The 26207-nt window shown below is 37.2% G+C and overlaps 1 protein-coding gene across 1 annotated transcript in view; it reads left to right on the top strand.

Moving 5' to 3' along the window:
• LOC107725840 (disco-interacting protein 2 homolog C) overlaps positions 1–26207 on the top strand; it is a 124309-nt gene that overhangs the window by 76879 nt on the left and 21223 nt on the right. The window contains exons 4-19 of the mRNA XM_016535240.1: positions 226–474; positions 9107–9241; positions 10228–10347; positions 10678–10875; positions 13124–13215; positions 14142–14252; positions 16277–16400; positions 17250–17359; positions 18755–18857; positions 18969–19033; positions 19126–19219; positions 19913–20032; positions 21340–21454; positions 23020–23159; positions 23335–23471; positions 25181–25389. Of these exons, the coding sequence (XP_016390726.1) occupies positions 226–474; positions 9107–9241; positions 10228–10347; positions 10678–10875; positions 13124–13215; positions 14142–14252; positions 16277–16400; positions 17250–17359; positions 18755–18857; positions 18969–19033; positions 19126–19219; positions 19913–20032; positions 21340–21454; positions 23020–23159; positions 23335–23471; positions 25181–25389 (2122 nt within the window). The remainder of the gene's footprint in view (positions 1–225; positions 475–9106; positions 9242–10227; positions 10348–10677; positions 10876–13123; positions 13216–14141; positions 14253–16276; positions 16401–17249; positions 17360–18754; positions 18858–18968; positions 19034–19125; positions 19220–19912; positions 20033–21339; positions 21455–23019; positions 23160–23334; positions 23472–25180; positions 25390–26207) is intronic.

A 26207-nucleotide genomic window follows, 5' to 3' on the forward strand; every position in this document is an offset into this window, starting at 1 on the left:
TATATGAAATAAAAAAAATGTTTGCATTTATTATTGTTATTTTTCCCCTTTCTTTTCGTGGCCCTAACAATTTCTCTTGGATGCAACTACATATTATTTTCTTGAAGAATTTTCTAGTTTATTCTGAAATCCCTCCAAAGGGTTGCAAATCCCTTTTCATGTTGACTTTAATCGCACTTGTTAGACTTCTGGGCTGAGTGTTGAGTGGGTCTGAGTGACTCTCACTAGGCCTCTCCCCCCTCTCCTCTCTGCCCCCCCTGACAGACACCTCGTCCGGCTCGGAGGAGGAGGGCGGCCAGGGTGAGGGTACCCCCACCTCCAGCCAGGGCAGCATCAGCATGGAGCACTGGATCAGCCGGGCCATCCACCAGGGTTCCACCACCTCCTCCTCCTCATCTTCGACGCAGAGTGGGGGCAGCGGAGCCGCCGGGCGCCTGGCTGACGTCCTGGCTCAAACGCATGTTGGGAAATCAGGTAACGCCCCCTCAACAAGCCCCGCCTCCACATCTATCCCTCAGCCAGTCACTCCCACACTTCCTGCCATGCTTCTAAACCCCGCCTCCCTCGCCTATGTGTGCTGTCCGCACCTTCTTTTGCTCCTTATCGTATATATCTGTGCTGTTGTTGAACCACGCTAGCCATCATCAACATGATTCTCTGCTAATCACCTCTAAACTTGTGTCTTTCAAGAGGAAGTAATCAGTAACGTTTGTCTGTAGACTCTGATAGGTGCACGGTTCAACAGTAAGGATGGTCCAATACCAGTTTTTGGGCCAGATGACGAAACTGTCACAATAATTTAGATGTTGTTGTGAATTCTGATGATTTGTGTCACCAAAGTTGTGCAAATTATTTGCAATAGTCTTAGCGGCTTCAGTTATAATGAGTTAAATCATATGTCACTTTAAGCATTTGTTTTCCAGCAAAAATGTGTTGAATTTATAGCCGTCATGGAGATATAATTTGTACCTCCAAGTTATTATATAAATGTAAACATAAATAATTGTAAATTAATTAATTATTTTTTATAATTATAAAAAATACATTTCTAAAAAAAACTATAAATTATAATTAAAAAATATGATTTTTTTTTTGGTATTTTGTTTAAATGTAAAACTTATATTTTATATTTATTTATTTAATTTAATTTTGTATTAAATTTCACATTTAATAAAAAATATAAATACATTACTTTCTGACCCATATAAAACCCTGCTGCTAAAAATATATGTTAAAATTTTTGCTAGAATTTCTATATAATTCTAATAAAATGTATTGCTAAAATCTTTTAATGACCCTGTCAATTCCTTTTGCACCCAATAAGTTTTTTTTGTTTTTGTTTTGCTTGTGTTAAGAAAACTTAACATGTAATAAAAAAGTGTAAATTTCATTAAATATAATATATAATAAAATACAGATAGGGCAAGTACAGATCTTCTGGTTTGACCGCACCAGCAGAAAATATCCTTGTTGTTGGGCCCTGAGGTAACAATTAATTCAACACAGAGCCAGTTACATCTCCCCATTTTGTCTGTTTAAAGTAGTCCTGACTAGCCAGTGCTGCACAGATGGTAAATCTATCCATCCAGCTGATTTTAAATGTAAACAGAGAACGCAGCAGGAAGAGGAAAGAGTTTAACTGCCACTTTCCCCTCCTCCACTCAGAGGCCATAGAAAGAAAGACGTATCCAGAGGGCTTGAACTTGTAGACTGTGGCTAAGTGATGAGCTAGGGTGTTTTAATAGAGCTATGATGTTATGTAGGAGTGCCCTGTGGAGCAGTTTAATGTCTGAAGAAAGGAACTCATCTCTTTCACACTGTCCTGTTACCTCTCTTCATATTCCTTTTTATTTCCCCTCATGATTTGGTTGCCTCATCATTCTACCTCAGTTTCCCTTTCCTCTGTCGACTTTCTTTCCTCTTCTATCCTCTTTTCCTTCCACCATTTTGTTTCTTCTTAAGGGCATTTTACACGGTGCGCTATAGGCGCAATGTTTTACGATTTTACAAGCGCTATTTCATACTCACAAACGCTGGCAAAAGTTGCCTGCTACTGATTTAGCTCAATGCTAGCGACATCTCAGAATGAAACGATTACTGTAAATTATATTCTGTGTTGCTTCCAAGTTGTAGATAATTACACTGTCCTGCTAAAAATCTTTTTTAAGGCCCATTCGCACCAAGAACGAAAACTATAAATATAGCTATATTAGCGTTCTCACCTAAACACGCCTTGAATCTTGTCTCCCGATTTAATGCTCAAGCTATTTAATGTTGTCTAGATTCTGATTGGCTGTCAATGTTACTATCATTCATCAGCTAGAAAAAAAATCATTCTGAAAGTGATTTAAACAATATTGTTCCTCTAGGACGTTATCGTTATAGTTGTGGCATGGACTCCACTATTCTCATAGAATTAGGATGATTATTAAAACTTTAGATTTATAGTTATCATTACAGATATCGTCCTTGGTGTGAACCGGTCTTTAATCTGATCTACCTGGTCTGCCAGACTAGCCAAGCTGGTCTTAGCTGGTTTAGCGAGTTTTACCAGCTGAAAAGTGCCTAAAACCCATCCAAAAAACCAGCTGTAGACCAGCAAACCAATGTAGGCTGTTTTTGTTCAGCAGGAAACCAAATAACAAAATAAAATGACATTTGTTTCTCCATAAAATAGGCTAACCATGAATAGAAATAAATGTGTTTGGTGGGCAGACATTTGCTATGTCTGAAAACGCTCATTATTTTACTCATTCACTTTGCGTGGGCAGCAGGGAGCGATTTTAGACACACCAACTCTGAAAGTGACAAAAAACATAAAAACTAAACAAAGTTTGATTGGTTGGAGAATAGGGATGTAACGATTCACTCAACTCACGATTCGATTCGATTCATGGTTTTGAGTTCACGATTCGATTCGATTCACGGTTTTATTTAATTTTTTACAAAATGAGATTTAAGACAAATTATAAATTAAATGTGTTGGTTTCCGCCGTAAACAAAAGAGTGCTGCACTTATGAACTTTAATATGCATTATACAGAGGCAAGATGAATAGAAAAAATACCATCTAAACTTTTCTAAAGACAGTAAGTTCCCCTCAGACATGCATTCATATAAACTCCTACCCCTAAATGAATCGCGATTTGTTTAGCATCTCAACCGATTTGAATCGTCACATATTTGAATCGATTTTCAACCGGCTCGCGGTTAATCGTTACATCCCTATTGGAGAATAATGACACATAAAATATTCTGATTGGTCAATGACACATACAATCTTAGCGAGCTTTCAGTGCCGCCTCCAACAACAAACTGGGAACTCGTGATTACCGTGTAAAAGAGCCTTTCGATCCTTTCCCTCACTTCCTTTTTGTCCTCCCACATGATAATGTTGTGGTACCATCTAAAAGCAGACAACCAACCTCAAGAGAGTCAGTCGTGTTCGGAGCTCTCAGAACATTGTTAGTGCATATTAAGTAACACAGCAAGGATCTTTGGGTCATTTTTAAACTCACTGGACCAAGAACAAGTTCTGCAAGTGCTTCCCAGGTTGTTGCTTTTGTCCCATATTTGTCTCATACCGTTAGGAGAAACATGGCAGTGTGGGTGCTCCTTTAGGAATGCTCAATCATTCCCACCTCCTCCGTCCCACCTTCCCCTTCCATGCAAGATATCCAGAGTCCTCGGGACTCTGTTGGGAACATGGCACTGTCCATGCTCGGCTCATCAGCCCCCGTTCCTCCTGCCCCATCCATACCTGCGGTCAGCGAGGAAGCGGACGGCTCTAAGGTTCTGGTTCTCCCCCTTCCTCCCTTCCCCATCCAGGGCCGATCGCTCACCTCTCGTTGAAGAGGAAAACTATGCTCGGCATAGCAGAGAATGGAAACTCGCTGCGGCGCTCCTGTGAGTTTGGATCAGATCTTCTCTGGCCACCGCCCTTGGAGTCTGAGGGTCAGTATATGCCCCCCAATGCACACACACACTTCCCCCAATCATCCGATCATCTAGAACATCTCTGTGTCCTCCGTGTAGTTCTCTCTGGAGTCTGGGGGACGATGGGCCCCTCGGTGTGTTTGTGTTTGGAGTCGTGTGCTGTAAATTTTATGACCTGATGTGTCTGAACGTCAATTCTGCTGTGTATGTACCAATAAGTGAGAGAAACTTTCTGACAACAGTTCTGTTGTATTTGAGATTCGGTCTATCTGTGAGTAGTGACTGTGTATCTTGTGTTTTTTCTAAATATATCTGTTTTTTTTATATTAAATTATAAAGTGTGAAATGCTGTTTTCAGGTTTTCAGTCTGCTTTTAGATGTCCATTCTTTGTCTCTATGTGCTTATCGTTGTTGTTCTTTCCTGACCTTGTGTTTTTTACAGAATAGTTCACTTAAATTTTTTAAATTCTGTCATCATTTACCCTTTATGTCTTTCTGAACCAATCTGACTTTCTTTCTTCCATGGAAGACAAAATTATGAATTTTAAAGAATGTTCATGCTGCTTTTTTCCATAGAATGAAAGTTATGGTGACCAGGGCCGCCATACAATCATCGTAAAAGTAAACTGTACAAATCATATACAATATTCCAAGTCTTCTGAAGCCATATGATAAATTTATGTGAGTAACAGACTGAAATTAAGTTATTTTTCCAATTTAAAAAAATCATACTTGTTGGCACCATTCACTTTTATTGTATAAAAAAGAGCAGCTTAGACATTCTGCTAAATCTTTTTCCATAGTGGAAAGAACATTGTACAGGTGTGGAATGACATGACGGTGAGTGAAAAATGGCAGAATTATCTTTTCTGTGTGCACTATTGCTTTAACTCTCAGTGTGTTGTCACTATCTGTGTATTTATCTGTTAAATTTGCGTGAATATTTGTTTAAATGTTGTAAATTGCATTAACATTTGAAATGTTTACTGTTTAACTAGTGTATAACCGTTTAAGTTATTTTCACATTGAAACAAGACAATACTGACTGCTATTTAAAGGTTTGGGGTCAGTAAGATTTATTTATTTATTTATTTTTTAAAGAAAGTAATACATTTATTTAACAAGGATGCATTAATTTCATCAAAAGGGACAGTAAATTCATTAAATTCAGCTTTGCATCACAGGAATAAATTTTTTAATTCAACTTTGTATTCAAATAGAAGTTATTTTACAATGTAATAATTGTTCACAATATTACTGTTTTACTGTATTTTTGATCAGATAAATGCAGCCTTGGTGTACATATTTCAAAAATATAAAATCATTTCACAGACCCCAAACTTTTAAACTGTAGTGTATATTGGTATTTTGATAAACTTCTCATGTAATTTACAATACTCTATTTGTAGGCATGTTATGTTTTGAACAGTAATTGAATCAAAACTGTTCACATTTTAGTAGAATGATAAATGAAATTGACTGTAATATTTCTTATCCATCCCTCCAGACTAGAAGGGTTGTGTTTGTCTGGAGTTTTCTTGTCTCTGTGACGCAGGTTTGCCAGCAGGTTCCCTCACGTGACGCAAGACGTCATTTTTATTTGTCCTCCTACGAGCACCTCTGGGCTTTGAGGAAACTCCTTTTCCAGCACATTAGTGTCCGTGTCACTGAAGAGCAGGGGGGTGGGGTGAAGAGAGAGAGAGTGAAAGAGGGAGAGAGTTTGGATGTGGGTTATTTTCAGCCTGTTACGTAAGCACTCTAGCTGCTGGGTGTTTTCTCGTACACTCATCACTGATGGTAGAGGCAGGAGACGAGGCAGAGAGGCCAGTGATGAAGCAGGAGACGAGGTGGAATACAAGGCAGGAAGGTCGAATATAAGGCAGGGAGGGAGTCAGGAGACAGGAGATTAGAGCTGGAGATCGATTTCCCAATTTCAATTCAGATTCACAAAGCTCTCATGGAAATTTTTATTTAATTTTGATTAGATTCCAATTCATTTAGTTATATTTTAATAATTTTCCTTACATATTTTTACAGGTTTCAGACTAGTAACTTGTCTTTTTGAACTGTTCTTTAAAAGAAGAGTCATTAGTTTCAGGAATCGGGCTCCACATGTCATGACTCATGATGTATGTTATTGATTCAAGAGTTGTTTGTTCATGAATCAGTCTGCACTGATCACACTGTTTGTGTTTGATTCACTAAAAACATCCAGCTTATGTCCCTGAATCAGGATACATAGGTCATGCTGTTTGTTTTTGATTCACTAAAAAGAAAGGCTCACAATATTCATTTGTTTGAGAATTGAGTCACACGTTGCACTGTATGTTTTTAATTTGCAAAAAAGAACCAGCTCCTTAGAGTAATTTGTTTCTGAATTCTCTAGACGTTTTGATTTGCTTAAAAGAACCAGTTCTTAAAGGGATACTCCACCCCAAAATGAAAATTTTGTCATTAATCACTTACCCACATGTCGTTCCAAACCCGTAAAAGCTTCGTTCGTCTTCGTTCGACCTTGACAGTGTAAGTTACTTGGCAGTCAATGTGACAGTCACAAGCCTCCCGGTTTTCATCCAAAATATCTTAAATTGTGTTCCGAAGACGAACGAAGCTTTTACGGGTTTGGAACGACATGGGGGTAAGTGATTGATGACAACATTTTCATTTTGGGGTGGAGTATCCCTTTAAGAGTCAGTTGTTCATGATTCATACTACACTGATCTCAGTTTTTGTTTTTGATTCATTAAAAACAACTGACACATAGGAGTCATTTGTTTGGGAATTAGACTACACTGTTCATTCTGTATGTTTTGATTCAGTTCATAAGAGTCCTTTGTTTAAGAATAAGACTTCACTAGTAATATTTTATGTTTTTGATTCACTAAAAAAGCTACACTGGTAGTCACATCAGTCCTTCAGGAGATGAGAGAGAGTAGAAGTAGTGCTGATGGTGGGTGGAAGCCAAGTCCAGGGGTTGTGCCCTTCCTTAGTCACGTTCTCCATCACAGTCCCCTTCTGTGCTTGGCGCAATTCCTCAGACAGGAGGCATCTCGCTCACTCACTTTCATTCTGTCGCCACTAGTGACAGCTTGACTTATCTCTCCCAGATATATGACTAATACTTCAGTTTATATTTATACATGATAACACTATATATTTATATATTTATTTATAAAGTCAGTCAGAAACAAACTGATTTATGGAGAAATAGAGCTATAAATTTACTGTGAGTCTCTATTAAGAAAGCACTAAAATACACCACTCTGTCTAGTTATGATATTAATGTATCATATCAGTCAGATACAACTCAGGGTCTGCATAAAACTTTATTACATTGAAAACCATCTATGCTGAACTAAAGCTAAGTAGCTAAAATCCTCTGACTGTGTTGTCCTTGATCACAGTGGACGTTTCTGTTAGGGCCGTTTTGGGTGTTTTATGGTGGAGGAGGAATAGTGCCGCCTCATTGGCATTCTCCTCATTCCCGGTGTCGAAATTACACACGGATGGTTATTTCTCTCCGAATGGCTCGATTGGAGCACGGGATATAATGGAAGGAAACTTTTATGAGCTTTTAGTGAAAGGCACATCCATTGACATCTGCCATTTGAAATTGTGCAAAAAAAGGTAAATGACATTTATTTAGTCAAACGTTAGACAGCACAAACTCTGTAGGGATATCATAATGGTAATATGTGGTGGCCAAGGGCACTGAATATGAAAGAGACATTTCAGAAGCGAGCTGAGGGGAATGAGAAAGAGGCTGCAGACAGCTGAGAATTTATGATCGGAAGGGGAGGGTGAACGGCGAGAGAGAAGCCCAGCGGACTCACAGAGTGGAAGTAAAAGGGACTGTAATTAAGGAAAGGATGAAAAAGCTCTCCTCTGTGTCTCTTGCGTTCCATCCGTCTCTTTCTCTGAGACATGTGCATGATTTGCTCAAAATCACTTCCTGTCTGCCCCCAACCCTCTTACTTTTAGTCGTAAACAATGTGCCAAGTGTGTCAGGGCTCTGTATCAAAGCCAGGTAGGACTAAAATCCTGTTAGAACAACAAACCAGTTGGTTTATAGGCGGTTCCATTTGGTCATTGGTTGGTCAAGCTGGTTATGCTCTGTATAACATAGACTGATCAGCCAATGATAAACGTGAACCAGATGTACATTTTTGAAATATGATAGCTGGTTTAAAGCTGGTCCACGTTGGTCATTAGCTGCAACAGACCAGTTACCAGTTGGTTTATAGGTGGTTCAAGTTTAGTCAATGGCAGGTCAAGCTGGATACTTACTGTATAATATAGATTTATGAGCCAATGACCAATTGACCAATTTTTTTTGGAACATGATAGCTGGTCTAAAGTTGGTCATTAGCTGCTTATATGTTTTCAAGTTAGTCATTGGCTGGTCAATGGCCAACTCAGATTGACTGGTTATTTTCTATATAATATAGATTGGTCAGCCTGCAACAAACCAGTTACCGATTGGCTTATAGGTGGTTCAAGTTGGTCATTAGTTGGTCAAGTTGGTTATGCTCTGTCTAATATAGATTGATCAGCCAATGACCAACTTGAAACAGCTATACATTTTTAGAACATGATAGCTGGTTTAAAGCTTGTCCAAGTTGGTCATTAGATTGGTCAGCCTGCAACAAACCAGTTACCGATTGGCTTATAGGTGGTTCAGTTTGGTCACTGGTTGGTCAAGCTAGTTATGCTCTATATAACATAGACTGATCAGACCAACTTGAACCAGATGTACATTTTTGAAACATGATATCTGTTTTAAAACTGGTCCAAGTTGGTTATTAGCTGCAAAAAACAGTTACCAGTTGGTTTATAGGGCGTTCAAGTTGGTCATTGGCTGGTCAAGCTGGTTATTCACTGTATAATATACAGTTGGTGGATTAGCCAATGACCAACTTGATGAACCAGCCATACATTTTCTGGAACATGATAACTGGTTTAAAGCTGGTCCAAGTTGGTCATCAGCTGCAACAGATCAGTTAACTGGTTTATTGCTGGTTTAAGTTGATCATTTTTTGGTCAATATATATATATGATACAGTGAATAACCCATTTGGACCAGTTATACACCAGCTTCCCATTCCTCCAAACCACTTAAGCTGGAGTTTCTTATTCTGCATTTTGATTCCTTCTTATCTTCCCAAACCCAGAGAATCACTCAGCCCCTCCGGACGTCACCACCTACACCTCCGAACATCCCGTTCAGGTGGAGAGGCCACAGGTGTCCACCGTACCCCGGACCACACCCAAATATGGCAACGCCAAACTCATGGAGACCGGAGATGGTGAGGGCACGAGAAATGTGTGTGAAAGAAAAGGAGTGATGTTTTAGAGACAGTAATGACGTTTTCATTTCAAAAATCACAATGAGCTTTGAAAGATTTACATGAACCGTTTTCCTCAATCATTTTGACAGCCCATCTAGCATTTCTATTCCACCCTAACTTTATTTATTTTGGCAGATGGTTTTATACAGAGCAACTTGCATAAAGTCCCCCTGCAACAACCTGGGGTTAAGGACACAATGGTGGTAGCTGGTATAAATGCTGCAAAAGTATTGCTTATTGTTATTATTACAGTGTGTAATGCTTTACGTATCAAAATACAATTACAGTATGCATTTTAAAAGCACACAACAAAATTATTAAAAACTAACTGAAATATAAAAATAAACACAAATTCAATAATTATATAGTAGTATGTAAGCAATACAAAAACAACACTAGTTGATATTTAATGCTTGAATGTTATCAAATTACTGACGCTTTATATATGTATGTGTTATAATGGTTGATGTAGTTGTTAGTTGTATGTAAGCCCTAGAGATGATAGAAACAGTCTGAAATCTGCTCTGATGGATCCTCTGTTATGGAGCTGTGATTGAGGGCATTGATCCCACTCTTATATTATTACTCTTTAATTTGATCTCTTGGGGACGCCCCTGAAGGCCGCATTTGACTGCATCTGTCAGAGGCATTTATCAATAATGTTTGTAAAATTGATTTGTTTGGGATCAGATGAAAATTGAGTTGTTGGATACATAAGTAAACACAACAGCGGGGAGTTGATCATCTTCATTGTGCACATTAAGCCATCCATCTAATCTGTTTATGGCCAGTCCTTTAAACCCAGACAGCCTTGTGTGTGTGTATGTGTTTATAGGCTCGTTCAGGTAGATTCAGGAAATTTGATTCATGTACAAATGGTAATATTTGTTTTTTTCCAGGATTGTGTGTGTTTGTGTGCATTAACACATGTGTGTCCTCCTTAGGCGTCCCAGTTAGCAGTCGTGTTTCGGCTAAAATCCAGCAACTTGTGAACACACTAAAGCAGCCCAGACGACCTCCACTTCGAGAGTTTTTTGTTGATGATTTTGAAGAGCTCCTAGAAGGTGAGTGTTTGTCTCAGCATAATAGTTTTTTGGAGCTTTTCTGAGCTTTTCTTATAAACAAACAAATAGAGACATACACAATACCTGATTTGCAAACAAATCATTCTTTTGAATCGGTTCTTCTGATCTTGAATCAATCAATCAATAGAATCAACTAAGTGGTCAGCATTTAATTAAATATGTCTCGACTACAAAAACAGCAGTGATGAGTGATGATTCAAATGAACCGGTGATTCAACAGTTCACGGATCATTGAAACGAACCAGTTCAACAAAAACAACAATTTTTTGGGCTCCCTGAATGACCATGTTTTGCCTCGTCTGTTTTCAGTACAGCAGCCCGACCCCAACCAGCCACGGCCGGAGGGCTCTCAGATGGTCGCCATTCGAGGGGAACCACTGGGAGTGGTCACTAATTGGCCACCATCTTTAGAAGCTGCACTGCAACGCTGGGGGACCATCTCGCCCAAAGCGCCCTGCCTGACCACCATGGACACCAACGGCAAACCCCTCTACGTCCTTACTTATGGTAAAATAACCTTATTCAACTACAGCCATACATACAATGACCAACATCCGCATACAACCATACTGGAACAGAATAATAGATTTTCTCTCTTTTACTTCAGAATATTAAAACAGACCACGTAGTCTGATATAGTGACCCCAAAAAATATTTGGACACTTAAGTCATTCATAATTTATGAATGTCTTATTTTTTATTATTATATTACTATATTTTATTTTGTTTTATTATTAAATTTTAGCATAACTAAAATATAATTTAATTATTTTTCAAACCATGTAGCATCTGTTTATTTAAACGAAATAGCACAAACACATTACAAGTAAAAAATTTCACAAAAGGACAGTAATCCAATTTCAAATAATATAAAATATTGTTTAGCATTAAGATAAAAACTATTTAGACTATAAAGTCGTGCTTAATACATGAACTTTAAAAAAAATATTTTATTTCATTTCACAAACATTTCAAAAAAGGATAGTTTCAAATTAAAAGTGAAGTTGGGTACAGAAAAGCTTAATTTGTTTGCAGATGCCACTTGTTTAAATATTTTGTATTAATGCGTTGGTGTTTTAAAGTGTGAGAAATAGTGATCCGTACGGACCAAGCCCCACGGTTCGGCACGCATGTGATCTGCGGATTAATTGCAAAATTGAACCATAATAGTGCTCAGTCATGAGAGGGAGATCATTATAGGGCTTGTTTTGTGTTGTGTGTGTATGTGTGTGTGAGGCTCTCAGCTGATTTTACTCAATGAGGATCCTGCCAGCAGCACATCACGGGTGAGAGTGTGAGGAAGGGATTGCAGTGTGAGTGTTTGTAATGGATTGGTATTCCCTATTTTCTTTTTTCTAAAAACTGAAAATGATCATCAAGCCACCTGAGCTTAATGATTTCTTCGTCTTTACACACACACACACACACACACACACACACACACGTACAGACTCATGAAGACGCTTAAAGCCCCAACCAACAGACAGCCTCCATTGTCTCGGTTTGCAGTGTGAGCCAGAAAATGAATGGCAATGGCTGTTTGTGTGGCGTACAAACCCCTCCCCAGAACCCACCAGGGACTATCACCCTCCTTCTCAGCTCGTTAAAAACTTCACCCAAATCAAAAGAGTAATTAACTTTCCACAGAACGCAGGCGCGGAGCAAGATCGCTATCTCTGCACCGTTTTGCTTTCAATGGGGTTTCATAGCCATGAGTTAAATACTGATAACGGCAGGTCAAAAATTCAGCAGGACAGAGGAGATAAACTGCTGAAATGCCCTGTCTGTGACTCTTCCAGATGCTTAAACTTCAAGTAATTTGGACATTTTGTCCCAATCCATGTTTGTCCTTTGCTTGCCTTTGAGTCGATGGAATCTGTTCACTTTTTTCTTTTTCTTACTTGTAGTTTGCATGCTTACAGTTTTCAAAATGTAAAAAAAGTTTGCAGCAAAAAGTGTGCCATACGACTCATATCTGTTTGAAAGTCTTCACAAGTCACATGATAGCTTTGTGTGAGGAACAAAAGGCAGCTGAATTAATTATTCACCGAAAATCTTCCTCTCTTGTCTCAAATCTCATTTGCACTTCCACATATTCAAACTGGAAGATCTTGTCTGGTTATGTGACGCAACAGCCAATAGCGTTTCATATTCACGTCAAACTTGGTGCAACTTACACTACTGTTCAAAATGTTTGTGGCCAGTTTGAAATTTTTTTTTTTTTTTTTTTTTAAAGTAATGAATACTATTATTCAGCAAGGATGCATATTATTTATAAAGGTACAATGTAATGTGTGTTCTTTTAAATGTATCAGTTCTTTTGAAAATCTATCATAGTTTCTGCAAAATATTAAGCAGCACAAATGGTTTCAATATTGATAATATTAAAAAAACGTTTATTGAGTGTCACATCAGCATATTGATTACCATAGTATCACGTGGCACTAAAGACTGGAGTAAAGACTGCTGAAATTTCAGCTTTGCCATTACAGGAATAAATTACATTTTAAAATATATTCAAATAGAAAACAGTTGTTTTGATATTTTAAGAATTGTAATAATATTTCACAATATTATTGTTTTTACTGTGTACAAATAAATTCTGCCTTGATGAGCAAAAAAGATGTCTTTCAAAAACTTGAATGAATGAATATTTGAATACACTGAGACTCAATGAAATTTGATAACTGCAGGGCACTTTTGGTGAACTGACCCCTTAAGTATGGTTATTTAGCATCTACTTCCTTTCCCACAGGCAAGCTTTGGTCTCGGAGCATCAAAGTAGCGTACAACATCCTCCACAAACTGGGCACCAAGCAGGAACCTATGGTCCGACCAGGAGACAGGGTGAGCATGACAGAACTTCTTAGAACCAGACCACTTCAGTAAAGCACCTCATTAAAGAAATGATCAATACTAGTTAACCTCTACATGCTGTCGATTACCACTGAGAATAATTTGGTAATGCACTCTGAATGGAAGTCTGTAAGGCAAGGAATGAGTATTAAAAAATACACATTTTTCAAAATTAACAAGTTGAATTTGAAAACTGATCAGTGTTAAGAAGTTTATTTATGAAAAGTAACTTTTACATTGGCATGTATTCATTTTTAATTGTATAAAATATCTCACACCGCTAAAAGGATGATTTTTAGATAGCTTCACAACTTATAGTCTATAAGCTATAGTCCACCCAAAAATGAAAATTCTGTCATTATTTACTCATTTTGTCAAATCTATATGACTTTTGTGCTTCTGTGGAAGACAAAAGAAGATATTTTGAAGAATGTTGGTTACTAAACATTTTCGGTTCCCATTGACTTCCATTGTTTGAACAAAAAATACAATGGAAGTCAATGGTAACCGAAACTGTTTAGTTAAGAAATGCACACAGGTTTGGAATGACATGATTCTGAGTAAATGAATTTACATTTTTGGGTGTACTATCACTTTAAAAACTCAAAACTTCTTCAACAAAACGACAACATTCAAGCTGCATGTTTCTACATTTAAATGCTTTGCACCTTCCATGCAGTATATGCAATTTTGTCTGTTTTTACATTCTGAGGGATGAGCCAAAATGATTGTGGTAATCGCCAGCATGCTGCAGATGCTGAACATAGAGCATAACTTGTTTTGAACCCAGAGCATTGCTTTAATGACAGAGTGGCTTTCCTGCCGCATGCCTCGGTTTTAAAGCGTGTCCCTGTCAGATTAGCATACGCTCGTGTTTGGAGTCTGACACCTTTCCTCTCTTATCATTTCACGAGCAGGTGGCTCTTGTGTTCCCCAACAACGATCCCGCTGCCTTTATGGTCGCCTTTTACGGCTGCCTGCTGGCAGAGGTGGTGCCCGTACCCATCGAAGTGCCACTTACCCGAAAGGTGAGACTCTAAATATACCACCATGAATGACTGTCACGTTTTCAAGCCTTCACGTCTCGATTTTTGACACCATAACAAGTTATAGCGCCTACCCACAATCCTTCTTCCCAGCATGGACATTGTCGAGTGCCAACCTGACAGTCAGTACAGCGCAAAATATTAATATGTATTTATTATTCATGTTTAATGGTAAAGTTGTTACAAAGGCCTTCTGGAAACTTGGCCTTGTAAATAATGCAGTGTCTCGCTCTCTCCGGTCTGCTGTTTATTTTTGAGATCCGTTATCTTTTTGGAATGTCAGGGTGAATGTATCAGCGCGGACCCCTCGAGGCTGAGGTATTGCCTCAGATATGTATGTTGAATTTTAGTGGTCGAAGTAAAGGAGGAGAGCAGCTTTGGCAAGAGTCAGTCTGATCCCTTGTCCATCCAAAAATTCCAGGAAAGGACCTGGAAACTGGCAGAACACTCTCTGGCTTCCTCTGCATGCATTGCACTTCGGAAACCAATAAACTTCTGTCCAGTGCAAAAGCAGCTGTGTGTTTTTCTGCATTTTTGACTTATAGCACAGCATTAGTCTTACAGAAGAGTACTGTGCAAGAACCGTGGTCATGTGATTGTGTCCAATGATAATACCATGGTACATCGATGTAGATTCACATCTATGTTTTTATGTATTTGACCTCTACTTTTATATAGAGCCGCTTACAATACATTCAAAATATGCAATTTCAAGCATTCCCTGGGATTTGAACCCATAATTTTGATTAGAAAAATGATTACCATATTCACATACAGCAGTATTTGCCTGGTATTTATAGGTACTTTGTAAAATATCATGACAGTACCATGATACAGGTGCACAAAACATGGTAATTTCATGGTAGTTTGATATATGTTACAGTACTGAATGGTATTTACAAGATATCATGGTACTACCATGTTTTTTGGATATGTACCAGGGTAGCACCATGGTACTTTACCAAGGAACTGAAATTATACTCCTGAAGTTGTATTTCAGAAAACTTGGTAATATGATGGTATTTTGTTCTAAGTGATTAGAATGGTATTTGAGGTATAGTATTACCATGCTACTAAACAAAACATGCTACTAAACATGCTACTACTTACAAAAAAGTACCATGATACTACCATGTTTTTGATGTGTTTTGCATGTTGCATGAAACTGTACCCCTTAAATTGTACTCTTAAAAACAATTTAGTATGATAACATGTAGTACTATGATAACATTCAAGCATAGTAGTACTGTGGTAAATCTGAATACTTTTTTGTAAGGGTACACTGATTAAAAAGTACTGAAGAGTACAATTGTTTTACAATGTTTTTTAAACATGTATTATGGAGTACCATGTACATACATGCATTTCAGTACAAAAACGTGATAATATCATGGTACTGTGATACTGTATATATACCATAGTACTGAATTGTATTTACATGATACTTCAAGGTACTTAAAATATTGCCATAGTACCAGACTTAGTAGTACCATGGTACTGAAAAAATAATCCTGAAATCATACTCCAAACACATCCAAAAAGCAATGGTAGTATTACGGTAACAAAAAAACTTAGTAGTGCTGTGGTACTTTTTTTTTGTAAGGGAACTCTGTGTTTTACCAAAGTTTTTGAACTTTGGTATATATGGACCATGGTATATTTCAAACTACCATAGTGTTTGTATCTGATAACAAACCTGTACCATGGTATCGTGCGTTTTGTAAGGTCATGGGTGCATGGTGCATTTTGTTGCAAGGTATTTTTTGATATTTTGCTATGTAAAGAAAGGTGACATGAACATTTGTCAGGTGGAGGTGATTTTATAGCTCGACCATCCAACATAAAAGAGATATTCAAGCACACCGCAGTATTACGGGTAAACATCATTCCTCAGTGTGCTGTCTGTAATAAGTAGGCCGTCACCTCCCCTGCAGTGTATTTTGCTGCTGTACTGATGATGGATGTTAGCTGGTCTTAGCCTATTTCTGTGTGTGTGTGTGTATTAGGATGCAGGAAGTCAACAGATCGGCTTTCTCCTAGGCAGTTGTGGCGTTACTGTAGCACTGACCAGTGACGCCTGCCACAAAGGCCTTCCGAAAGGACCCACTGGCGAAATACCACAGTTCAAAGGTCAGTCCGTTCATACACAACTTTATGTAAGTGATGTCTAGTGTCACGTAGGCAGACTTCAGAATAAAATCTAGTCCACACTCCACAGCTTAAAGGTTTAGTTCACCCAAAAATGAAAATTCTGTCATTAATTACTCATGTCGTTCCAAACCCGTAAGACCTTCGGAACACAAACTAAGATATTTTTGATGAAATCCGACAGCTTTCTGACCTTCCATAGACAGCAACGCAACTGAAACGTTCAAGGCCTAGAAATATAGTAAGGGCATCATTAAAAATAGTCCATGTGACATCAGTGGTTCAACATTAATTTTATGAAGCTACGACAATACTTTTTGTGCACTAAGAAAACAATTATTCAACTATTTCTTCAGTTTCTTCAAATTCATCACAGGAATAAATTGCATTTTAAAATATACTCGAATAGTGAGAGTCTGTGTGGGGCGGCAAGCGAAAATCAAGAGCATGATGGGCCATATCATGCGTGTGATGTTATCTAAGCCAGACTGCTAGCAGTCAGCGTTTTTGCCCTGTCTGGGCCGCAAGTAAGACGAGAGAAGGTATAAATAGAAAACGTAGAGGTAATGAGTCTGTTATTGTTGTAATGATTAAGAAGTCCCGAGAGGATAGTCATTTAGCCCGAGACGGAGAAAAGATGGACTTACTCTCATCCCGACGCACATAGTCATTTAGCCTGTCACACTAATCACTCATGCACATTCTTCTGAACGATGATCACCACTAATAATGATAATGATAGTCATGGTTGAATCATCAAGCTGCATGAATATTAATAGAATTGTATGAATATTCATGTTTTCTCTCTCTTTGGTCCCGCCCACTCATCAGGATGGCCAAAGCTGCTATGGTTCGTCACAGAATCCAAACACCTGTCCAAGCCGCCACGTGATTGGTTCCCTCACATCAAAGATGCAAATAACGACACCGCCTACATAGAGGTGAGCTAACCCATGGAATTATGACCGTTATGGAAATATCAGTTTATTCAAATCATTTTACTGGCCGTTCATACAAATATTCTCCTGAAATGGAAACCATCAGTCTGGTATTGTTTTCCATGTGCTGCACCCCACCAGCCACTTTAATTGTTTTATGATATCTGATTGGTAGATATTCTATGTCTCGAGCCCCAGAAATCAATATTTCCTATCAGCATGCCGGGCACAGCTGCTTCCATTAGAGAGTCACTGGATAATGGATGATAAATGATTAATGTTTGTTTAATTGTGAATCGGGACTCTTGTAGGAGATGCTGGTTGATGGAGTGGGGCTGGTCTCGTGTTATTGAACCAGTTTTAAATGAGCTGTCTCAATGTTCTTCACCAGATCCCAGAAATCTGAGAGTCTGTGCAAAGTGGCCGGGTGCCCGATGTCCATTGTTGGCCCGATGTTTGCTTTCCTTTCTACTGTACTCCTTTTCAGTACAGTATGAAGAACATGTTCAAAAGAAAATATATCACAACTAAAAGCAAAAGAAAAAAATAAGAATTTTTTATTTTATTTAAAGAAGATATAGCCTTTTTTAGGACCATTGGCATTGTTGATTTTTATCATGACATGATGCACATTTTCCTCTCAAATCTCATTCTCATTACTGTAAAGCTCATAAAAGCTCTTACTGTAATTATGGAGTATGAAAAAAGTACAGTAAAGTAAAAATAAATATTATTCAGTAAAACATATTTTCCACCATATTACCATTACTGGAAAGCAAAAAAGCTAATTGTTATATTGGTAATATGAAAAAAAAAATTATTATTAAAAGTAAAAAATATATATTTATTATTTGGAAAACCAGATTTCCCCCAATTATCCCAATTATAATTTTTGTAAAGCAAAAAAGCAATTTTTCGATTATTTATTATGAAATATATATGTATATATATATATATATATATATATTGATAAATAAAATTTACATTGCTTAAATTTGTAAGTATTTATATATAGTAGTATTTGGTATACTCCCACTAATTTGATTTTAATTAAAATAAACATTGTACTACTGTAATTTAGTAATTTAATAATGTATAATGACAATCTAATCTAATGAGAATAAAAACCTCAAAGTTTAAATGTCTGGAGGCTTTATGGTAATGAAAATTGTTGCGAAAATGTCAAACTATTTAATAATTAAAAAAATTTAAAAAGGAAAAATATTATTTCTTATTTTGATATTTTTATTTTAAGGTTAAATATGCCCTGGACATGGCCAGTAATTTAGACATGCATCCCTACAGTAGTGCGTTAACCGTCATGCAAACCAAGGGATTTGATGCGTTGATATTTGTGTTAATGATTGACATTTATGACACTCTTGTGTTGATTTCCAGTATAAGACCTGTAAAGATGGGAGTGTTTTGGGTGTGACGGTGACACGGATCGCACTTCTTACACACTGCCAGGCCCTAACGCAGTCTTGTGGATACACCGAGGGTGAGTCCAAAACACACACACCGCATTATACCTCTAGGTCAGTCCATTGTCCTTAAATCTCCCTTCTCAGACGATCATGTAGTAAATCTGTCTTCTCTCTTTGTCTTTCAGCTGAAATCATAGTGAATGTATTGGACTTTAAAAAGGATGTGGGTTTGTGGCACGGCATCCTAACTGTAAGTCATGCTTTTGAAAAAAAAAAAAAAGTAAACACAAGATCATATGTTCCACATTCAGGGTGTTAATATCTCACTTCCTGTTTCCCCAGAGTGTCATGAACATGATGCATGTAATCAGCATCCCATACTCCCTGATGAAGGTCAACCCTCTGTCCTGGATCCAAAAAGTGTGTCAATACAAAGGTCTGTCAGTCAGTGTTTACACTAAATCCAATTTTTTTGCAAAACTATTTGCACCAAGTCAGAAATGATTAAACAATGGTAAAAAATATATAATATTCCCAAATAATTGTTTGCATAAAAACTAGTCCAATTAGTACGACCAAACACAGAAGTATGTAGTATTTTTGTGCAATTTTTCTCACCATGTATTTGACTAAATTGCTTGAAACTAAATGATATTTATTAAATAAGTTATGTTTTTTTGTGCCGTCATTAAGAAAATCAACCTAGCTTCCCAATAACAAGTAACAAAAAATTGAATATTTATAACAAAATATTAACCAAAAATATATAATGAAATATATTAACAATATAATATTAATAACAACTATTATGCTACAGTATTTTCAACTCTCTTTATGAAATCCATGTGTGTGCATTGTTTTGTTTTAAAATATCTTTTTGTGCCTAACATTCTAAAAATGCTAATTTTTCATGAACTATAAACAGGGCAAATTTCTGTATAAATCATTTGTAAATCCTTGCTGAGACCCTTTACATCATGATAGTTTATGAAAGATTTACTCAGAAATTCGTTCTGCTCATGTTTCATGAATTAATCATATGTAAGAGACAGTGCAATTTGATATGATTTTGGATGTGTCCAATATGGCCATTCTTGTGATATTTCTAGTTCTGTGTGTTTGTGTGCAGGTAAAGTAGCTTGTGTCAAGTCAAGGGATATGCACTGGGCTCTGGTCGCTCATCGAGATCAGAGAGATGTCAACCTGAACTCCCTGCGCATGCTGGTGGTGGCCGATGGATCCAACCCATGTGAGTTCAGCTAGTGTTTTAACTCTTCCTTTCCCTTTCTTTGAGGATTAAGCAGCTATTTACACACCCAGCAACCTGGCGAACAAGCTAAAAGCATCATTCATAAGTGTATAATATAAATGTGTATACACTCATATTTGGGCCTCTGGGATTATAACTCACAGAAGAGATGAGTCAGGATAGATGATGCCCAGAAGCCATTTCCTTACGTATACAAATACATAGTACACAAATGGACACACTAAAGGACAAAACGTTCCTTCTGTTGCCTATTTCATCCAAATGCCAATGTAAATGCCAGTAAGATACAGTGAATGTGTTTCTGATGGAATATTCAGGAAGCAAAACTGTTTTAAGGGGTCGTATGAGGGGAAACAGTCTTTTGAGATGAAAATATTGATGTGCTGTGTAGCTGAACATTTATAATGCAAGGATCTCTTTCTAGTCCAAGAACATTTGGGTGAATCTCACAAAAATGCATATTTCAGTCCAAAAGAAAATAGGAAAAGGCTTCAGAAGGGGAAAAAAACGTATATATATATATATGGACTATATATGGACTGATAATATTTTATTTATCAGTAGCTTACTGAAAAATATCATTAATGCAATGCATAATAAATAGATATAATATTTTTTAAATAATTTCAATGATAAAGTATAGAAATCGCAGTAATATTTGTTGTAATGAATTTAAATAAAAATATATTTTCATTACTGTAATGACAATGAAATGTTTAATTGCTTAACTGTATGTATTTATCACGATAATGATAGTTTTAGAGAAAATTGTATTTAATTGTAATAAAATTAATGTCACAATGCAGTACATTTAATTGTCATATAAATAGACTTGATTTTCTTTATTATTTCATAATTTCCTTTTTTATTTTGTTTTTAGAGTGAAACATGACATTAGAATACACAGATTTATATATTCAAATGTATTCTGTTATTTGGCCCATCATGAAGGACTAAAATGTGAACAATCACAATAGAAGTCATTTACATATAGAAATCTTAAAGGTACAGTAGCAAAAACAGCCTGTTTAATAAAAAAAAAAAACTATTTGATTCAAGAAGGCTCAAAAGTAGTTTTCAGGACGAAAATAAATTGAAATGTTAAAAATGTATACAATATGGCCCCCTTAAACTGGATTTTTTAAAATTAACTGTCACTTCAAAAACTATGTTCCCATTGTACCCTACAGAGTTAGAATACGTCTAAAGGTGAGAACTGTTTTAAATGTCATATAAGACAGGCTTCACATTATAGTACGTAATGTTCTCTCTCTCGTTCTCTGCAGGGTCCATCTCATCGTGTGACGCGTTCCTCAATGTCTTCCAGAGTAAAGGTCTGCGGCCAGAGGTCATCTGTCCATGTGCCAGCTCAGCTGAAGCCCTCACCGTGGCCATCAGGAGGTGGGAGGAGTGCTGACACATTGACCATTCACTCACCCTGTAACTTCAGCTCGTATTCATAAACTCTCACTTTTCGATCCAGAACGTTTAGATCTTTCTGTTCTGCTTTTACGAGTTTCATAAGCCCCTAAAAAATTGGGGAAAATGACAGAAATATAGACACAAACCATTTTTCTGTTGGTCAGACAGACAGATTGAAGTTGATGGTTCATCGAGAGAGCTTTACTGAAGCCTGTGTATGTCTTCAATGCAATTTTCCAAAACCATTTACAAGAAAATAATGTTTTTTTAGGCTGCCTCCATAATTACAGCCCTGAATAGTCCTGACATCTTTGCTTTGTGACCGAATCAAACTGGTGACAGAACGCAGAGCATATGCTTTTCATTCCACAGGATTAACTCCATCGCTGGACGTTTTTACAGACCTTCTCTCTGTCACGACAAATTTGAGGATGAGAACAGCTTGTATGAATTTGAACAAAATGTGAAATTAATTGAAAGCTAATAAAAGAGCCTGGTGTCACAGATGAAAACATCACTTGTCTAGTGAAGTCAGGGGGGAAAAGTTGATTCAAAGACGACCGACAATACGTAATTCTGCTGTTTCTGTCATCAAAGAAGTTACGTCATCGTCATTTGTGGATTTACAGAGCAAACTAATCGTAACCTCATTTTTCACCCTTCGCACACATTTGCTTTGGCCCATGTGGTTCACAGAATATTTCTCGCTCTGGTAATAATTTCCTTTCTCATTATATCTCGTTCTCATTTCAGCTTTAGATGGTCCAACATTTCTGCACTTCTGCTCTGTTCCAAAACTTAATGAGCTGCCTACCTAGACAGCATTTAAAGCATCAAACAGTATGCACGATGGCTGTTAGAAAAAAAAAACATTATGCCACCTTCTAAGATACCTAATTTTTAGAAAGAAAATTGAATTGTGCAATCACCCAATATGCTTTACAGGAATGGTCAACTATAAATATACATTGCTAAATATAAAAAATAAAATGGTAAATCAAATGCTGTTGGAACCAACTGTGATTTCCACATCAGTTTCTTGTAATCTTCCTTAAAAGGCAGCTCCCTATGCAGTGTGCAGACAGTAAGGCAGCACACTAGTTTTGGAACAGAGCTGTTATTTCCAGCATACTTCATCGGCACACCCTGTTTTATGTATTTCGCTCAAATGAAGCCTGCTGTACCTTGCCAGAATCTTTGTTAGCTCACACGGGTGTCTTTTAGAGGACATTATGTGTGGGTGGGGCTTAGTGCCGTCCATCAGATCTGGTTGCACCAATCATCTTCGTCATCAGAACTAGTTGGACCAATCAGCTTCTTTCTAAGGTTTACATTGCATTAGAGTCAATGTGAGGACATTAGAGGATATTACAGGATGTGTGGGCAGGGCTTAGTCTTATCTATCAGATCTAGTTGGACCAATCAGCTTCTTCATCAAAACTAGTTGGACCGATCAGCTTCTTCTTCAGGTTTACATTGCATGAGAGTCACTGTGAAATAATTCCATATATTGCTGTAATCTGGTATTTTATTTCACATTTTAGGCCTACGGATGACAGTAACCAGCCGCCAGGTCGAGGAGTGCTGTCTATGCAGGGTCTGAGCTACAGTGTCATCAGAGTGGACTCAGAAGAGCGTCTCTCCGTACTCACCGTACAGGATGTGGGCACCGTGATGCCAGGAGGTACACATATCTACATGCACAACTGGTTCTGAGAAAGTCTAAAATGTGGCTTTGTACATATTTTTGTACATTTAGTGTTAATGCCATCAAAGGAGAGCATTGTGTAATGTATGCCTCTCTCTGTGTGCTGTATTTACTGCTTCATAACGTGTTTATTGATGTTGTGTATGTGCAGCTCTGATGTGTGTGGTCAAACCAGAGGGAGTTCCTCAGCTGTGCCGAACAGATGAGATCGGAGAGCTGTGTGTGTGTTCCATCGCCACGGGAATGTCATATTATGGGCTCTCTGGCATGACAAAAAACACCTTTGAGGTTTGTGTCCTATCAGAGCGAGATCAATTTGGCTGTAGTTAGACGGATTCTCCTACCCAGAATCCCCAGACCTCTGCTCGAACAGATGCTAAAGTGCTCCGATCAAAGTCTTTTCCTTGGCTTGTTTGTTAAATTGCTCTGAAATAATGAATAGGGCATTTTCTCAAGGCCAGTTGACACAGAGTCTGATATCTGAAGCCTGTTTTCACCTAAAGTAAAACAATAAAACAGGAGATAGTGAGATTAAGTTTCTAAAAATTAAAACCACAAATTTGAGATACAGTATAAAGTCATACTATGAGATATGAAGTGCCAGTTGTAAGATATCAAGTTGAATTTGTGAGATAAAATGTCATCATTTTGAGAAACAGTTGCAATTGTGAGATAAAATGTCACAATATGAAATAGTCGCAATTGTGAGATCTAAAGTTGCAGTTGTTGCAATTATGAGAAACAAAGTTGCAGTTGTGAGAGATCAAGTCACAATTGTGTGATAAAATGTTGCAATTATGAGAAATTTTGAGATATTAAGTTGCAATTTTGTGATAGAATGTCGCAATTGTGAGATATGAAGTTGCAGCTGTTGCAGTTATGATAAACAAAGTTGAAGTTGTGCGATATTAAGTTGCAACTGTCAGATATGAATTCGCAGTTGTGAGATATGAAGTCGCAATTGTGAGATAAAAAGTTGCAGTTACAAAAAACTAAAACGCAAGTACTTCTTCCTCACAAAGGTGGAAACAGACTGCAATAAATGACTAAATGACACAAAAGTTTCACTCTCCAAAACCATTTAGCTACCAAACATTTTCAGACATTTCATAAAATTGTGTGGTAGCAAAATAATTAACATTTTCACTAGCCTCTGAATAAAATAAAGAGACGTACAGCGAATCTTGGGCTAATTTTTCTAGATTTCTGTCATTTACGAAGTCGAAATCTGTTGAGTAGTGTTGCTTTTGTCAACGAAAATTATGACTAAATATCGTCGTCAACGAACCTTTATCACGTGACGAAGACGAGACGAGACGAAAATGCTGGTCATGTGACGATGACTATAATTAAATGTATAATGCAATATCGTTGACGAATAAAAATGAGACTAAATGTGGTTTACAAAATAAAAACTATGCTAAAATGTCTCTTCATTTTCGTTGACCAAAACGAGACGAAACGAAATGTTATAACGTTATTTCGTCTCGTTTAGTCGCGTTATTATTATTATTTTGCAGTATTTCTGTTTCCTGTGTCTCGCTTCAGGGGCTGCATCAGGTCGCACTGCGCAGACGCAGGCGACGTCACTTCCTCAAGCCCCACTCGCCGCATTATTTAGAACAGTGTTTCTCAACCGAGGTGCCGCGTCTGTCGAGAGCAGCTATTATATAATATCCATTTGTAATGTCGCCAATAATTAGAGATGCACTGAAATTCCGGCTGCCGAAAATTAGTTCACCGCTCAGGATTCACTTTTATGTGGTGTGACGCTCTGCGTGTTATCCTGCTCTATGCGTGTGTGTATGAGTTACATTAATTCTAGAAGTTTAATCTAAGTTTAAATTGTCAACCAATGAACATTTCACCGTAATGTTCAATGGATGAGAAGTGACTCCATAGCAAAGATTCTAGAGGGAATTTCTGCATTTTTATACAGTATTTAATTTACAAATGTGTAGTTTTATCTTAAACTTTGGCTTTTGTTTTGCTGTCAGGTCTTCCCCATGACCAGTTCTGGGGCTCCTATCAGCGAGTACCCCTTCATTCGGACAGGGCTGCTGGGCTTCATAGGCCCGGGTGGGCTGGTGTTTGTCTCTGGAAAGATGGATGGGCTGATGGTGGTGAGCGGACGGAGACACAACGCTGATGATATTGTCGCAACAGCGCTGGCAGTGGAGCCCATGAAGTTTGTGTACAGGGGCAGGTGAGAACACAACAAAAACAAACAAACAAAGCGTATTCTTTTTTTTGTCATCAAAGAACGGGTGATATATATATAGCACATGAGCTTGTTTGCTGTGGACATGCAGAGTGCAAATTAAATGGATTCAACACCTGCTGAGGCGGCAGGAGCAAGAGCGTGTACCCTGTGTGTTGTAGTAGAGTTGTTCTGTTTTAGTTGCCTGTGTGAAATTACCTCGGGTTTTGCTTATCAGTTTTCTTAGAGCTTTATGCAGTGTGCTAAACCACAGTGTTACAGTAATAAACTAACGTAGCTCTGCAGGGTTTTTATCGCTAACTAAAACGATAAAAACACTTTCATTACTTGAAATAAAATAAATTTTAACTGAAATAAAATTAATCATGTTAAAAAAAAACGTAAGCTTATTTTATTTCAGCTTGTTGCCGAGGCCACATTTCTCTTTTTCGTTTAGTTTAAATTAAAGTACTAAAATAACTAAAACTAAATAAATAAAAAACTAAAACAAACAAACAAAAATACTATATAGACATAAAAACCTAATGAAAATGACAAAAGCACAATAAAATGACAAAGCCTTTAAAATGCTTAAAATTCAAATTGAAAACAAAAAAGTAAATATAAAAATAAATATCTAATTCAAAACTATAATAATGAATTTGTATCACACTGTAGTTTATTTATTTGAACGAATCCACAAAAAATAAAAATATTACTTCAAATATTTGTAATAAATGTAATTATTATAATAAATTCTAATTTAGTATTACAATGTTATAATAATTGTTTTATATATATATATATATATATTTTTTTTTTTT

The sequence above is a fragment of the Sinocyclocheilus rhinocerous genome, unplaced genomic scaffold (assembly GCF_001515625.1).
Source record: "Sinocyclocheilus rhinocerous isolate Xijiao unplaced genomic scaffold, SAMN03320098_v1.1 scaffold1508, whole genome shotgun sequence".
NCBI lineage: Eukaryota > Metazoa > Chordata > Actinopteri > Cypriniformes > Cyprinidae > Sinocyclocheilus > Sinocyclocheilus rhinocerous.